Source organism: Sceloporus occidentalis, unplaced genomic scaffold (genome assembly GCF_023333645.1).
Source record: "Sceloporus occidentalis isolate IW3139 unplaced genomic scaffold, rSceOcc1.0.p SCAF_67, whole genome shotgun sequence".
In the NCBI taxonomy this organism is placed as follows: Eukaryota; Metazoa; Chordata; class Lepidosauria; order Squamata; family Phrynosomatidae; genus Sceloporus; species Sceloporus occidentalis.
In genome coordinates, this window is record NW_028317047.1 from 1778082 (window position 1) to 1793001 (window position 14920).

Sequence of the window (14920 nt, forward strand, 5' to 3'; positions counted from 1 at the left end):
TCTGGAAATGTAATTGTACACTGCTTCTACTGAGCTTTCCGTAACTGAAGTCGTACTGTAACGTGTATTGCCCTGCGCTGCGTCGCAGTACTGCTTATCGTCTACCTGTACCGATAATACCGATTTATGTACTCCTGCTAAAACAGGTTGATGTCTGTTTTATCATAATCAGTTTGTATAATAAACTTAAATACAAAAAAAAAGGAGAGGGTTACTTGCTATATTATCATTTAGGAAGTTAATGTGATATTCATTGTGTCTAACAAAATCAATGTAATATCTACATTGGAGACACCCTGAAATGTAGGACATATGGTACATTTGAAATACACCAAACAGGACTAGAGGCTAAAAAGCCAAATAACAAAGGTCAATGAAAACAAAGTAGAAAATAATCAGTAGAAAAAAAAATATTTAATGTATTACAGCTTAAGGACAGACAAAACATGGAAAGACATTTATATAACATACAAAAATCAACACACACGTCCATAAGATATTGTATAGGCAAAAGTACAATTTCACATATTTTTTTTCTAAGCATCAACCCCTAATCCCTCTTATTCCCTACATGCTGACATTTATCAAAAACTATTTAGAATTAAGATCAAAACATTAACAGCCATTAATCAAAAAAGAGAAACTTCTGGTTGTTTTGCAGTGTATAGTACCGTTTAACAAATATTAGTTAAACAAAAAGCTGCCTTTTAGCATCAGTTCCTATACATAGCTACAGTTAATATCTAGCTTGAAGACCTCACTTGAGAATGTATTATGGAAAAGGAGCATTTCATTGTAAAAAACACACTTATTACAATAATTCACTGTTAATATTTTGTTTAAACATTGTTTAAACAGTGTTCACATTTCTTCACTTCTTTGAAAAAAGCATTTTCTATCCGCAGTTTTTCGGCCTCCTAAAAGACAAAGATCTATGTTAACAAAAACAAAAAAAATATCTAGGTGAGACATTTAGAAGCAAAAGCAATTATAGCAGGATGTGCGTATAAACTAAACGCCTAGTAACTACAGTTATAGTATTGATAAGGAAAGTTGCATAACATGTACAAGAACACTTTGCATTGAAGCCCCTCCTGAGGAATAACCCTATTTTGTGGCACATTTGATCTTGAAAAAGAGTATGTGAATTTATAAATGCAGTCATGCCTATTGAAAGTTTTCTGTTTCCTTTTTATTTTGTTTAAAGATCATCTTGCCACATATTTCGCTGTAATTGCCTACATTACATCCAACTAGAAACTTTATTATATATTATTGGGTACTTTATTATCCATTAGTATTAAGAATGTAAACAGATTTGCAGCGAAAGAAGTGCTTCTGCACCTATTCTGCATTATTCTGGTCCGAGTACGTCCGCAAAAGAGCGGAGCCACGGGGACAGCCTCCCTCCGTTCATCCAATCAGGGCAGGAGGCGTGGCTCGAGGCCCTGCTCTTTTACGGAAGCGCGGGGAGAAGCTGACGAAGACGACATGGGGGGAAGCGGTCAAAAAGGAAAGCAAGAAAAGTAGCTGAGGGAAAGGAGACAGGGACACAGAAACGTTGGGCGGGAGAGATAGGGAGACATTGAGAGAGCAAGAATGAAAGTTTGAGCAAGTGTGAGTGAAAAAGAAAACTAAATAGGGGAAAAAAATGGCGCTCTCTACTTCGTTTGTTTTGTTGGGTGCCCCTCATTTTTGGACATTTGTATGAATTGACGAAATTGGCAAATCTTGTTAAAATTCGTACAAATCCGAATGCACAAGCCTACTTAATATATGATGTGTTTGTGTTTTGAGGTTTCTAATCCGAGTCAGATGTAACACATTGAACAGATCACGATGTATGTGTGATTAATTGTGATGGGTATACTGGGTTCATATTAAACACTTGCTTGTATTTGTGGATTTTGCTATGGTGACCGTGCACTGTTACTTGTGAAGGTTTTCTTAATAAAAGATTCTGTGGGGTATCTTGCCTTGTTTTTTATTATGTACAAATACTGTATATACATACTGAATACAAAAAAATACATTCTCATTAAAGAGAATGTTTGTACAATGTTAGAAAAAAAGCTGGTGTTTTAGGGGGAAAATTACAGATTCAGCAAGTATTTCATGACAATCGTTTCCCCCGATTTATAGAGTCCTTCACTGATCTGCAGTGAGAGCATTACTGGTGATTCCCAAATAGTAGCTAAATGTCCCCATTACACAGGAGAAAAAAAAAAGTGTGAAAGGTATACTCAGTGTTTAACACATTTGATTTGTAAATCCTACCTCCATAAGTTTAGTATTATCTTTCTTAAGTTTCACCAAGTACTGAATCTTCTGGTTAGGATTTTGATGTCCAACTAGTTTCCCATTTTCTTCAGCAAGAAATGCAACTTGTTTTCTTAACATATCCAGCTCCTAAAACAAAGACCGACATCATAACAATAATCATTATATTTGGGAGAACAAGTGAGGCCATCTCATTTATCATGAAAATGTTAACTGTGAACACAAGGAAAGGGGAAAAAAGTATTCATGTGCCACAAACGTGAACAGTCACCTTCCCCAAGGTATTCTCTTGCATAAAACCCATGATTAGCGTAAGCCTGGGATGTTATTCATTACCAGGGAAAGCTTTTCCGTCTCTTCATATTTTCCTTCCAGCAGTGACCTTATTTCTTCTTTCTCCTGGAAGGCTTTGGACTCTAACGTTCTTGTACGCTGGAGCTCTTTCCCGAGCTCATCTAAGAAATGCTCTTTATTCTGAAGGAGATTTCTTGCCTCTTCTAACCTATATAAAAAGATATAAGGATACACCAACTTTAATAAAAGAAAAACCCCAAAACGTTCATTACCTAAGAAATGTGTTTATACACTGACATAATGCCATATTAGTCGATAATGACCAGTTTTTAGAACATATTCCTAAAGTTGCGACAGTTTAAAAGCCTCAACCTTATCATCCAACTTAACTTACTGTGTATTTGCAATATAACACGCAAGAACGCAGGATACATATTTTTTCATATACAGTATATCACGTACACGTGTGAGTGAATGTAAGAAAATTGATAGTAGAAAATGCAATTGATAGTAGAAAGTACGACATAGCAGGGATGGGCAGACCAGCACAGCCACCCCGAGCCCGAGATCACTCCCAAGGAGTGATTCTGTAGGCTGAAAAAGCGATTGCCGGCAAACCAGCAATTGCGTTTTCAGCTGCCACAGACAGCTTAAGGGAAGGGGGTTGTGTGTTGATTGGGTCCCCCACACAGGTGTGGGGACCTGACACAACATCCCCCTGCTGCCTGATCGCTCCATGAGAGCGAAAGTGCAGCATTAACCCCTTCAATGCCCCAGACCAGCAACAGCAAAAACGAGCCCCCACAAGCCCTTTGATGACTCCTGTAGGCATGGAAGCCTACAGGAGTCATCAAGGAGACTCCTCCCTGCAATGGCTGGTCTATAGACCAGCAATTGCGTCCCAGCTGCCAGAGGCAGCTTCAGGGACAGGGGGAGAAGGTTCTTCAGTCTCCGCATGAGTGTGTAGACCAGCCCCAACCCTCTGAACTGTCCAGGGTGCTTCCAGGTCAAATGCTGTGAGCTTAGTAAGTGACCAACTGTTAGTTTTAAAAAAAATCCTTGCTCCTAACTTTTTTAGCTGGCGCCTAGATTCACAACAAATTTGTCAAGCCCTGCCATATAGTACCTTATAGTTTAAAGTTGCAGTTCCATTGATTGCACATTTTTTTCTGTCTCCAGAGCTTAATCACATAAAACACTACCCCCCAATATTATGGCAATGATCAGTCCATGAATCAAGACACTTAAATGGTTAAATTAATATTCATTGAAAGGTTTTAGGTATTGACTGCTATTCGGAATGATGTTTCCATTTCAATGCTACATTTACCCAACCACTGGGATCGGTAGGTGGATCACCAATTTAAATAAAACATTTTGGGGGATTTTAGATGCCTAAGAAACCAACAAACAAGCAATCCCTGAAAGGTTTTCAGGTCCTACAGAAAACTCCATTGACTTACTCTGCCTCAACTTTCAGTAAGTGACCAGCTGCTTTACCCTGTGGGGAGAAAAAAGAAAACTATGAAACTACGTAGAAAAACAAAATAGGAAATACATTTTCATATATTCAATATAAAAAATTACTATTAATTAGGGAGCTAATAACATTTTAAAAGTACCTTTTCCATCCTTTCAAAGACTTCGTTCTCCATTTCTTTCTTCAGCTCCTGCATGTCAGATTGTTTCTGTGCCAAACTAAAGTATATTAAAGAAGATCTGTCACTTTTCCAAAATACTACATTGTGCCATTATATACAGTAAAACCTATGTAATAGGTGTTGACCAATAAGAATATATATTAAACCTTATGTTACATTTATAGCATGGGGAAGGTTTCTTCATTTTTTGCTCAGGATCCGCATGGTTCTTTATAACCACGAACCTACCTGTCCCCTATAGCCAACTGCTACTTTTTGTGGCATCCTCTGTAAAGTCAGGGCAAGAAGAGTGAGAACGCCAGGGCAGGAAATTAATAATGTAATTAATTCACATTAATGACAATCGTCCTAAAACGCTTGAAAACTTCTAACGTAAAAATCTCAAACCACAAATCCTGCAAACTATAATTTTAGTATAAATTTAGTTAGCTAAAAGCTGTGATGACTGTTTTTAATATAAAAAATCACTTATATGCCAAGTGCTTGTGTCAGCTGTTCATTATGTTAAAAAAAAATAAAAAAAATTGATCACAACAGAGATCACAAATGTTTGAGCTGTTTACCAAATGTCCTGGGATATTTTATGCTTATATAATAAAGTCAATTTTCATGTGTAAGACTGAAATTAGCATGGAACTGAAAATATCTTAACAGGACTATGACATGTACAGCTTACGATTTCAGGGCCATTTGCAGTAGATGGTACTCATCGATTTTAAGAACCTATATTTCACCGGGTTACTTACTTTGCCCTATCAATTTGTTTACGGTTGTCCAGTTGGCTTGTTAGTTCATTGCACTGTGCCTGTAAATTCTGGATCTCCAGACGCATGTTTTCTGTTTCACACAACTGTGCCTGGAATGTACAGCAGACTTTAGTATGATGAACACGACTGCAATAATCGCATGGTTAATAATGGATGGTTAACGATAAATGGATCATAGGTACGCACGGTAAAGCCGATAAAATAAAAACATAGTTAACCCTTCAGTCCCAGGGGGTTTTGGTACCTTAGGTCCCACAGCTTTTTTGCCATGTATTACCATATGCGGGTTCAATTAACATTCCCTTTTCCCATGTTTAATGTACCCACACAAATTACACATCCTTTTTTTTCCCAGAATCAGCAGGGGGAGCAATCGGATATGCCACAGGGTGTAGACCAGGGGTGTCCAACCTGCGGCCCTCCAGCTGCTGCAGGACTACATCTCCCATACTTCTCAGTCTGCCCCTTAGCTGAAAGAGCATTGTAGGAGATGAAGTCCTGCAGCTGGAGGGCCGCCCCTGGTCTAGACAGACCCTGGAGAGGATATTTTGTCCTCTCCTGAACTTCCAGGTTGATGTCAGCAGTAACATCTCCCAGAAGGGAATGCTGATTGCGCAATCAGTCAACAGCTTACTGGTGGTCATGCTGGCAGCCATTACAGCGATGTTCTCCGTGCAAGAGAGTCAGGATGTGAAATAGGGGACTGAAGGGGTTTAAAATTACAACCAAAATATGAAAGATTTTTTTTTTTTTTTTTTTTTTAAACTTACGTACCTTAAGTCTTAAGATTTCTTCATTTTTGGCCATTCGGTCCTCATTTAGTTCAGATACAAGTAGCTCCAACGTAGAATTTGTGTTAAGTAGGCCACTTAGCTCAGACTCAAACAGGTATGCCTGTGGGGTTCTGGGAGTCTAAAATTGAAAACACATCATAACATACTGCCTACACAATATTGGTTTTCTTCCTGATCCGTAAAGAAATACAATTATTGAAACATATTTAACTCTTTGTCTAAGTAATAAGGCAGATGAAAGCATGATTATCAAAATACTGAGCCATCATGAACCAAAGCATGAATTTACAAGCAATGAAATACCTGTGGAAGTTGGGTGGGGGAACATGTATTACTATATGACTGTTTCGCTTCTTCATTATTTGGCTTTTCTGTTTTTAGGTGTTCGAGTTGTTTTAGCTAAATCAATAAAAAAAGTCAAATGAATACAACATTAAAGATATAAACTAATTGTCTAAGAGGGGGAAAAAAGCACAAATCAAAGACAGCTTCTAGATGGAAACATTGCAGAGGATATAAAATTAAAAATCCAGGAATAACCAAAAAAAAAAAAAATTTTGAAATGCTGTAAAATAAAAGAAACTTGTCAAAAAGTATAGCTACCCTCTCTCTTTTATAGAAAAAGTTATCATACCATCACACAAAAGATATATACATATATACACAATAAATCAGCAGTCTAATCAAACTGCAGAACATGCTCCATTTTTAGTGGAAGAAACTATCCATACCTGGGTATATGCCACCCTCTCCCAAGCATGCCGCACCAACGTTTGCGCATGTTCTGCTAAGACAGCTGTCTAGACTGTGCATGCATTGCTTTTATATAATAATTTAGCAAAAATGGTAGATGCCAATAGCCTGGACCTGGGTGGTAAAACTAGCCCTGGTGCCAGAGTGTTACATTTACCTGGCTGGTTAGTTCTGTGATTTGTTGTTCTTTTTGAACCAGTTCTTCTTTGTGTGACTGAAGTAAGGCCTCCTGCTTGTTAAAGGCTTCTGTTAACTTGTCCAGCTGTTCAGTTGCGTGAGCCAAGTCATCGCATAAAAGCTCTCTCTATAAAGAAAAAGCACAGTATCACCGTTGAGTATCAAGCGCCCACTAATCAGGACCAGAGAGCCTGTGGGTCGTGATTCATTGGACTGCTCACCTCGATGTTATCAGCGGACTGCTTCCTCTCCAAGCTCTCTCTCAGTTCTTCGATCACTTGCTCCTGCTTTTCTAAAATATTTTTGCTTTCTTCCCTTGCCGACACCACAGAACTGTATTTATTCTTTAAAGAACATAAAAAAACAAGGGATATTCTAATTTACCAACATTTTTTATGATCATTTCAACATTCAAAACTGTATGTGTGTGTATCATATATACATACACACACACATATATATTATATATACATACACACACAGAAATGTTTCAAAGGGTTCATTTACTTTTTCTTGTCACTGTGTTGATAAAGTAATATGTGAACACCCACTATCCTGTTTTTCAAAACAACTTATGTCAAGTACTATTGCCGAGAGATGTAGAAATAACCTTTTGTACTAAATTTCAACAACATCTGGAAAAAGACAATGCTGCATTTGCAGAGACACTCTTATCCAGGATGCATAATTGAATCTAACATGCATATACATTTCCAGCTAGGGGGGTGAAATTAGAATATTAATTATATATTTAAGTCTACAGTAAACATACATTAATGTCTTCAAGTTCTCTCGTAAGGACATCTACAGACTCTGTTTTTTGGTTGACTGTGGTTCTCAGGGCTTGAATTTGGTTCATGAGGTCAGCCACAACATCCTGTTAGAAACAAAAGAACAGGCCAAAGTATGAAAAAGTGGCCCAAGAACGGCATAGCTCAAATAGCTTTATAGCAAGTGTCGTATATATGATTTGGAAACTTTGCTAGAACGGCACCTACAAATTAAACCCAGAGTTCAAAATGAACTTTGTTTTCAGGCAGTCTTGGTGTACAAAAAGATTGGACTACAGTGCCCATTCTCCAACATGTGATTTCCAAACTTAAAGTATTTATCTTCATGTTAAAGAATACATGTTTTATATTTAAAACAGTTCTTCTTTATACTTCTAGTTTGTTGATGCAGAATTTGAAAGCAACGAGCACCAGTAGTTGAGTAGTAGTAAACACACCTTGTCTGCAGAGTTTTTCCTCTCCAAATCTGCTATTGTTTCTTTGCAAGATGTCAAATTGTAGTCAAGCTTTTGGAGATCCATGACCTTAAAAATCAGAACATTATGAAAGGGAACTATGCACTAATAGTTTTATATCTAATGTCTACATATTCATCTCCATATTTCTACATCATGCATCTATCTATCTATAGTATACACTGTAGATTATCTAGAGCAAAAAATTCTATATCCACTAAAAAAGAAAATCCGACATTACAGCTTAACTCACCAGTTTCAGATAACCTGGTACATAATACGAAAGGTGCAACAAACACCTTTTATGTCCGGACATAAATTCAGCAATGCAAAAGGCAAGTTCATTTTATGTTTACAACACATATGTACAAAAAGTTATGCCTTTTTAAGATGAACTCTATCAAATAACTAAAGTATATTTGAGAACAAAACCGTGCTGGTGGATAAATCACACAATTTAAGTAAAACGTTGGTGCAAAGTACAGGAAGTACCTGCTGTTCACAGCGTGTCATAAGATCTGAGCACTCCTTCTTGAGATGCACGTTTTCATCAAGAACTTTCAAAAGTTCCCTTAAAAAGTTAAGTGTATAAGACCTTTTAGTATACAAAAAAATATTCAAACAATATTCAACACACATGTTCATGGAGATTCAGTTGCAGTTACTGAAAGATTATGATAGGGCGATAATTGTGAAGTCAATATATTTCATGTAGAAAGTTACAAAGTGGTGCTATGCATATCACATCCAATAGAATGGTACTAGTGACTGGCTTGAGATGGTTGTAAGATCAGAATTACTTTATATACACAGTTGTAGTTAATGTCAAATATTCAGAAGACAATTTTGTTCCTAGTGGGGTATCTCAGGGACCCATTATTTTTAATACCATTATTAGAGATCTTACAAATTGTCTCAATGGTGAGGATGTCTTTGCCCACAGTATGAAGATCTGTAAAATACATCGACGGCGACATAAGGCAATTAATTGGGCTTATGGTTTTGTTAGACAAATGGACAGGCGTGTGGCAGCTGCAATTCGGCGTTGGTAAACTAGAGCAATGCAATTGGGTTTTAAAATCACAAAGGCAAAGTATAGTATTAGGGGCAGTATGCAGTCAGCAATGGCAGAGAAGAGGGATTTTGAAGTCATTATTTGTGAAGAACTTAAGCCTGGCAAGCATTAACAGTCTTATTAATAATGGGTTAATTATGAATTTCTTTGACATTTTGCCAAATAGAATAGCCTAAAAGTAGATTTTACAATGCAACATAAAATACCACATTGTTCATAAAACTTTATATTGTGATATATCCACAGTTCATTTACAAACACAAGAATTAATGTTATAGTAACGCTAGCATAGCATAGCAACAGTGGGCATTTGTTTAGGTATTTTTTTTTACATCTAACCGATTATAGCTTTGTAATAGCAGCACAGTAATTTGTGTAGAAAAAAGACCCAAGTCCATCAAGTTCAACCCTCCTACCCATCCTTCCTGCTTTTGATCCAAAGGCAAAAAAGTTACGTACTTTGTCTTGTACTCTTTGTCTTCTTCAAGCTGAGATTCCAGCTTCTGTCTGCACTCTCTCTCATTTTCTAGGAGCTCCAGCAAATTCTGTTTAATACATACATTAGACTGGATTAGCTAACACAACGTGCCATCAGAACACAAGTGATGGCTGCTGATGGCTACTTATGTCCTGTCTACCCATTGTACAGCGCTACGGAATTTGATGGCGCTATATAATACAATAATAATAATAATAATAAAGGGCCTCTGTTCGCCTATGAAGATGTTTAATTAAAATCAGCTGTTTCTAGCTAACAATAGTCATTTACAACATTAACAATGTCTACACTGTATGTTTGATCCATTTAAAGTTATCTTAATGGAGAAACTTTGCCTTTCTTTCAAAAGGAAGGAAAACAAGAGACAAAAGACATGGTTGTATGAGTTTGGTGTGGGACAACTTGACTGGCTGCACAGAGCTTAACCCCATCAAACACCTTAATGAAGAACTGAAACGGAGATTGCGAGCCAGGCCTGACCTCACAAATACTCTACTTGATGAATGTGCAAAAATTTCCACAGAAATCTTGTGGAAAGCCTTCCCAGATTCAAAGGGGGGACCAACAATATATTAATGTCTATGTATTTGGAATACAAAATCAAAGTCCTTGTTGGCGTGATGGTCAGATGTCCCAATACTCTTGTCCATACAGCGTATAATTATACATAAATTTTAATGTACAGTTTGGGACAGTATATTCTTACACTAAGTTCAGATTTCAAAGCCTCATTTTCTTGTCTGCTCTCAGAGAGCTGCTGTTTCAGGTTGTCAATCTCAAACTTCATTACTTCTTCGAGGTTATCATATGCATCCTGAAGTGATCTCTTTTCCTCCAATAAGGTTTCATGCTCTAACCTTTAGTGCAAAAGGAAAAAAAAATAAAAAAAAAAGAAACAGGGCAAATTTGTTTGGTTTCTTTCAATGGAAAAAACCCTCTCAGTTATGAAAATTAGCTAAGACCGTGGAGGCATCAGCTAAGATCCCCCTAGAGAGGATTGGACCTGTCACTTTCATTTCAAAATTTTAGGACACTAAATAAACCCATGTAAATATTCACACACACACATATATCGTACATATTATACACATATACATACACACACACATGCACACACAAGGCCAACAAACGCAGTGTTCACAATACCTGACATTATCGAGTTGAAGCTGCACATTCATATGTCTGTCTGATAGCTGGCTCAGCTCCTTCTCTTGTTTGCCTTTAAAATCACTATACTCTAACTTCACGTTTCGGAGTTCTCTGTCTGCAGACTGAAGCACAACTCGCAGGTCATGGACCTCGCTTTTCAATACTGTTGAATAAAATACATTTAAATCAGTATTCCAAATGCTGCTTGCTTCAATAAACTGGCGTGGGAATGCTTAAGCTTACCAAGTATTAATCCTCATTCTTACTTGCCTGATACATATTTAACAAACTAGAAGGCCCCCAAACCATATCTATTTACTTACTCCCAAGTAAGGTCAGGTTAACTGTTTGAATCAATACTAAGGCATGAATTAACATTCCAGCCAGCGTGATGACAAATAATTATGAGCAGCATAGTCAGCTGGTCTGCTCACATACCGGCTGTATGAAAAAGCATATGCTGCTATTGTTTATTCAGATTACAGGGTTGAGCGAGGACATCATATGAATGCAAAATTCAGTTTTTCGGGTTGTGGTATACCACCCCAAATCAACTTACTTTCTTCTTTCACCTTAAAGTCCTGCTGTTGTTTTTCAAGCAATTTAATTTGTGCAAGACGTTCTTGTTGTTCTGTGCTCCAATTTGTCCTTTCTGAAGAAAAATGCTATCGAAAGTGGGGGGAAAAAAGGCAGTTTTGGCAAAAACGGTCAGATAATGATTATGTAGAAGTAGACTTGTGCAAATGGACCAAAAACGATTCGGACAAGTTTATCGTCTTGTTTTTGGTTCATTCTTTTTTGGACTACGAATTACGTTTCCTGCTGTTTCTGTTCGGATGATATTGAGTGTGTCAATAAAAAAAATAAATATTGATTTATTATTAGCATAGTGTTATCCCCCCCCCACTTCCTATACAACAACAATAGGTACCCCCCCTCACCTCTTGCATCTGGGTAGAGTGATGTTCCATCTTGTCAACCTGCTGTTGGAATTTCATATTTCTACTTTCCTCCTCATCTAGTTTTGCTTGAAGGGCAGCCACGTGCTCCTAAAAGTAAAGTTTAGCACATTCACTCAGTTCTACTTGATAAAGTAGGAGACTTCAAGATATAAAGATAGAGAAGGTCAACATCAGGATGTCATACCTTACTCAAACACCTTATTGTGAGCTTAACCTCAAACAAGCATTAGCAAATCACATCGTAAACCCCCCCTGCAGTCCATCAAACCGTTTAGGTTGCCTCTGCAAGTTATCTTTTGGGGTTGGGAGGCCTGAAAAGCTCATTGGTAACCATGGTCTATAGCAAAAGTTATCTTAGGACAGAGCTTTAGCCCACATATCATTTGTTCTGCATGTTTTGTTTTGTTTTGCAATTAGTTTCATACAACAAACATGCATTTAAACCGAGTAGCATTTAAGTATACACATTAAACAAAGTTGCATGTATCCTATCATGATTTTGCTCTTTTTTTTTTTTTAACGATGATAAGCGTGAACAAACAGCTATGAATAGCGATAGCAGTTCATTATTTGTCTGATCAGCCCATCTGTTTCTATTCTTTGGCTTATTGAATGATGTTATCTATTACTGAGATATAAGTTGATGTGTTTGAAGATTCTTCACGACGATCCAGAACTTCCGACTCCCTTAAAGACCTCCTGCAATAAACACCGAGTTTTGCGGCAGAGGAAAAGGCGGGGGGGGGGGTTTACACTCTCTTCTCCTATTTTTGATGCCATGGCTTTGGTTAAATTATTAGTCTACACGGGACATGCCATTTTAAAAACAAATCCTTGCAATATTATACTAGAAAGTGAACAATGAGTGATCATTGACATTTGTTATGATAAAGAAATCAGTTCAATAAGGACAGTTCTCTTGGGCATGGGGCCTAATGACAGTGAAACAGAAAGCCAATAACATGATTGGACGTACAATTATGATACATAGGTTAACGTTTGGCAAGCAATGAAATGGGTGCTTTTGAAAGATAATGATGGATAGGAAAGCAAAATGGGGGAGGGATTTACAGTTATTTCAAAGCAAGAAATACTCTAGGTACAAAGAGGTGGGGGGGGGGGGCAGAAGTCTCCCCAGTACACTACCGATGATAAAAATGAGTACAATTCTTGAGGCGTGTTCTACAGCCTACCTGCACCATCCTGAGCTCCTCTGCAATCGCTTCATAGGCTTGTTCACTCATCTCCGGCGGGATAGGTTCATTGAAGATGTCATCCATTTGCTCTCCTGACTTAGGAGTATCCATCAATCCATTCTGAAAATTGTCTGGACTCATGCGGGGCACAAGGCGAGACCGTAGGTTGTATGCTTTAGTGGGAGTTGTCATATTCTGAATTGAAACAAAACAAGACAGATGAAAAAGAAACGGTCAAATGCTTTAGTGCACAACCCCTATCATCAAGAAATGTTTGAAATCTAGCTTTACAAGCAATAACATTGTTTAATAAAATAAAAGGGGGAGGACTTCTGGTAGTTGCCTTATTTGTATTCCAAGCGAGTGTGGGTACATTGATCAATGATGAAAATATACACTGGTAGTTCCATGGATTCAAGTTTAAGGTTTTCGCATATTCATGCTTTATAAATAAATAAACACACACATCCTGTGCAGCTGGTAAATAGAGGTTTAGTTCACATTACCTTGATGGTTTCTGCATGCATTCGATTGAGTTGGGAAACCTCTTGTCGCTTGTGAGCTTTCATAGCCTCTAAAATGTTTTCAAGGTGCTGATTAGACTTCAGAAGCGACTGAACCTCCGCTTCTTGTTCAACCTGCTTCTTCCTAGACACAGGCATATGATTTTTCACATGTAGTAGCCGATTTGTGCAATGAATTGTTATGCTATGTATGAAGTACCTCTGATCTATGGTGGCAATATGAATAATTGGAATACAAAGCAGGACTGCAAAGAATGCTATTCTATATCTCTGTGTTGTGTATACACAGTGGCAAAGATGTCTCCTCCATACATTGTCTAAGAAATAAGATCTGGACTAACCTGATTTAGCTAGTGGCAAAATACTTAGTGTATTAAAATACAGGGTTATTGGTAAGTTACTGACTTAAGCGTGCAATAAATCTGCACATACTTGGTGAGCTCTTTGAATTCTTCATATTCTTGCTTCGAAGTGGCCAGCTCACTTTGAAGTTGCAGCAATCTCTCCTGCATCTTTTCCACAGATGGCATATCCGATGAGGGTATTGAAGCGGAATGCATTTGCATATCTAATAGGGTACAACATGAATAAAAACATCACATGTACATAACGAAGCGTGTTATATGTATTTGTTCTTCACATGACTGCACATAGTATAAAACAGCAGAGGTGATATGTTTCACCCTTCACCCCGAAATGTTAAATCTTTCATAACTACAGCCACGTCTTAAAGTATAACTGATTGACAAGACTATATAAATCAAACTTAACATTTTATAAATTGTCCATGCAAGATCACTGGATAATGTCGCGCAGCACAAAAAAATTCAGGTGCTGTACAGGATTCCACCCAATCTGAATCCAAACTCACGAATAAAAAGATATCACTTAAATCAAAGTGATGTTTATTCCAGCATAAGTGGCAATGTTGCCACTTGCGGTGGCACAAACATCACTTTGATTTGAGTGCTTTAATTTGTGAGTTTGGGGGTCATTGTTGGCACAAGTAATAACATACTAATATCACTTTCTGAACTACAATAAACTTTTAAAATAAAGCCTAGATTTGTATATGAAATTGGCCTAAGTACCTCCATTATCTTTTGAGGCTGAAGAAGCCTCCAAGAATGCCTTTTCCAGATCTGTTATTATTTGGGCGTTTAGCTCATGTGCTCTCTTTACAGACTGAAGGGACCGCAGACGTTTATTCTCATCTCGAAGACTGTGATTCTCAAGGGCATACTTTGCCACACGTGGGTGATGCTCAATCTGGAAGACAACACAACAAAAGCAATGAATTACATTTTATAACAGCGCATAATTACCACAGAAGAGCAAAATCCTCTGATCTTGAATGAATACAGCTACGCAAGGCAGTAGTGATGGGAAATTATGGCTTCCTTCTGTCACTGAGGCTTCCAAATTGTATTTAAACAGTTCAAATAATTTGGAAAAAGAGGGGTGACAAATTACAGTGTTAGTGGGTAGGCTTGGTGACTGCATGTTGACTTGCTAGCCTTCATATGATGGTAGCTTAGATAAG

At 37.6% G+C, this 14920-nt stretch overlaps 1 protein-coding gene across 1 annotated transcript in view; it reads right to left on the reverse strand.

Annotated features, from left to right (window-relative positions):
* Positions 1-839: 839 nt before the first annotated feature.
* LOC149286617 (kinesin-like protein KIF15-A) overlaps positions 840-14920 on the reverse strand; it is a 29440-nt gene continuing 15359 nt past the window's right edge. The window contains exons 14-35 of the mRNA XM_089493842.1: positions 14469-14646; positions 13810-13945; positions 13360-13501; positions 12851-13048; positions 11637-11744; positions 11255-11360; positions 10693-10858; positions 10253-10403; positions 9507-9592; positions 8465-8543; positions 7955-8041; positions 7499-7603; positions 6948-7070; positions 6707-6853; positions 6100-6195; positions 5777-5914; positions 4982-5091; positions 4197-4272; positions 4038-4075; positions 2617-2782; positions 2278-2409; positions 840-917 (exon numbers count right to left, since the gene is read on the reverse strand). Of these exons, the coding sequence (XP_089349968.1) occupies positions 840-917; positions 2278-2409; positions 2617-2782; positions 4038-4075; positions 4197-4272; positions 4982-5091; positions 5777-5914; positions 6100-6195; positions 6707-6853; positions 6948-7070; positions 7499-7603; positions 7955-8041; positions 8465-8543; positions 9507-9592; positions 10253-10403; positions 10693-10858; positions 11255-11360; positions 11637-11744; positions 12851-13048; positions 13360-13501; positions 13810-13945; positions 14469-14646 (2646 nt within the window). The remainder of the gene's footprint in view (positions 918-2277; positions 2410-2616; positions 2783-4037; positions 4076-4196; positions 4273-4981; positions 5092-5776; positions 5915-6099; positions 6196-6706; positions 6854-6947; positions 7071-7498; positions 7604-7954; positions 8042-8464; positions 8544-9506; positions 9593-10252; positions 10404-10692; positions 10859-11254; positions 11361-11636; positions 11745-12850; positions 13049-13359; positions 13502-13809; positions 13946-14468; positions 14647-14920) is intronic.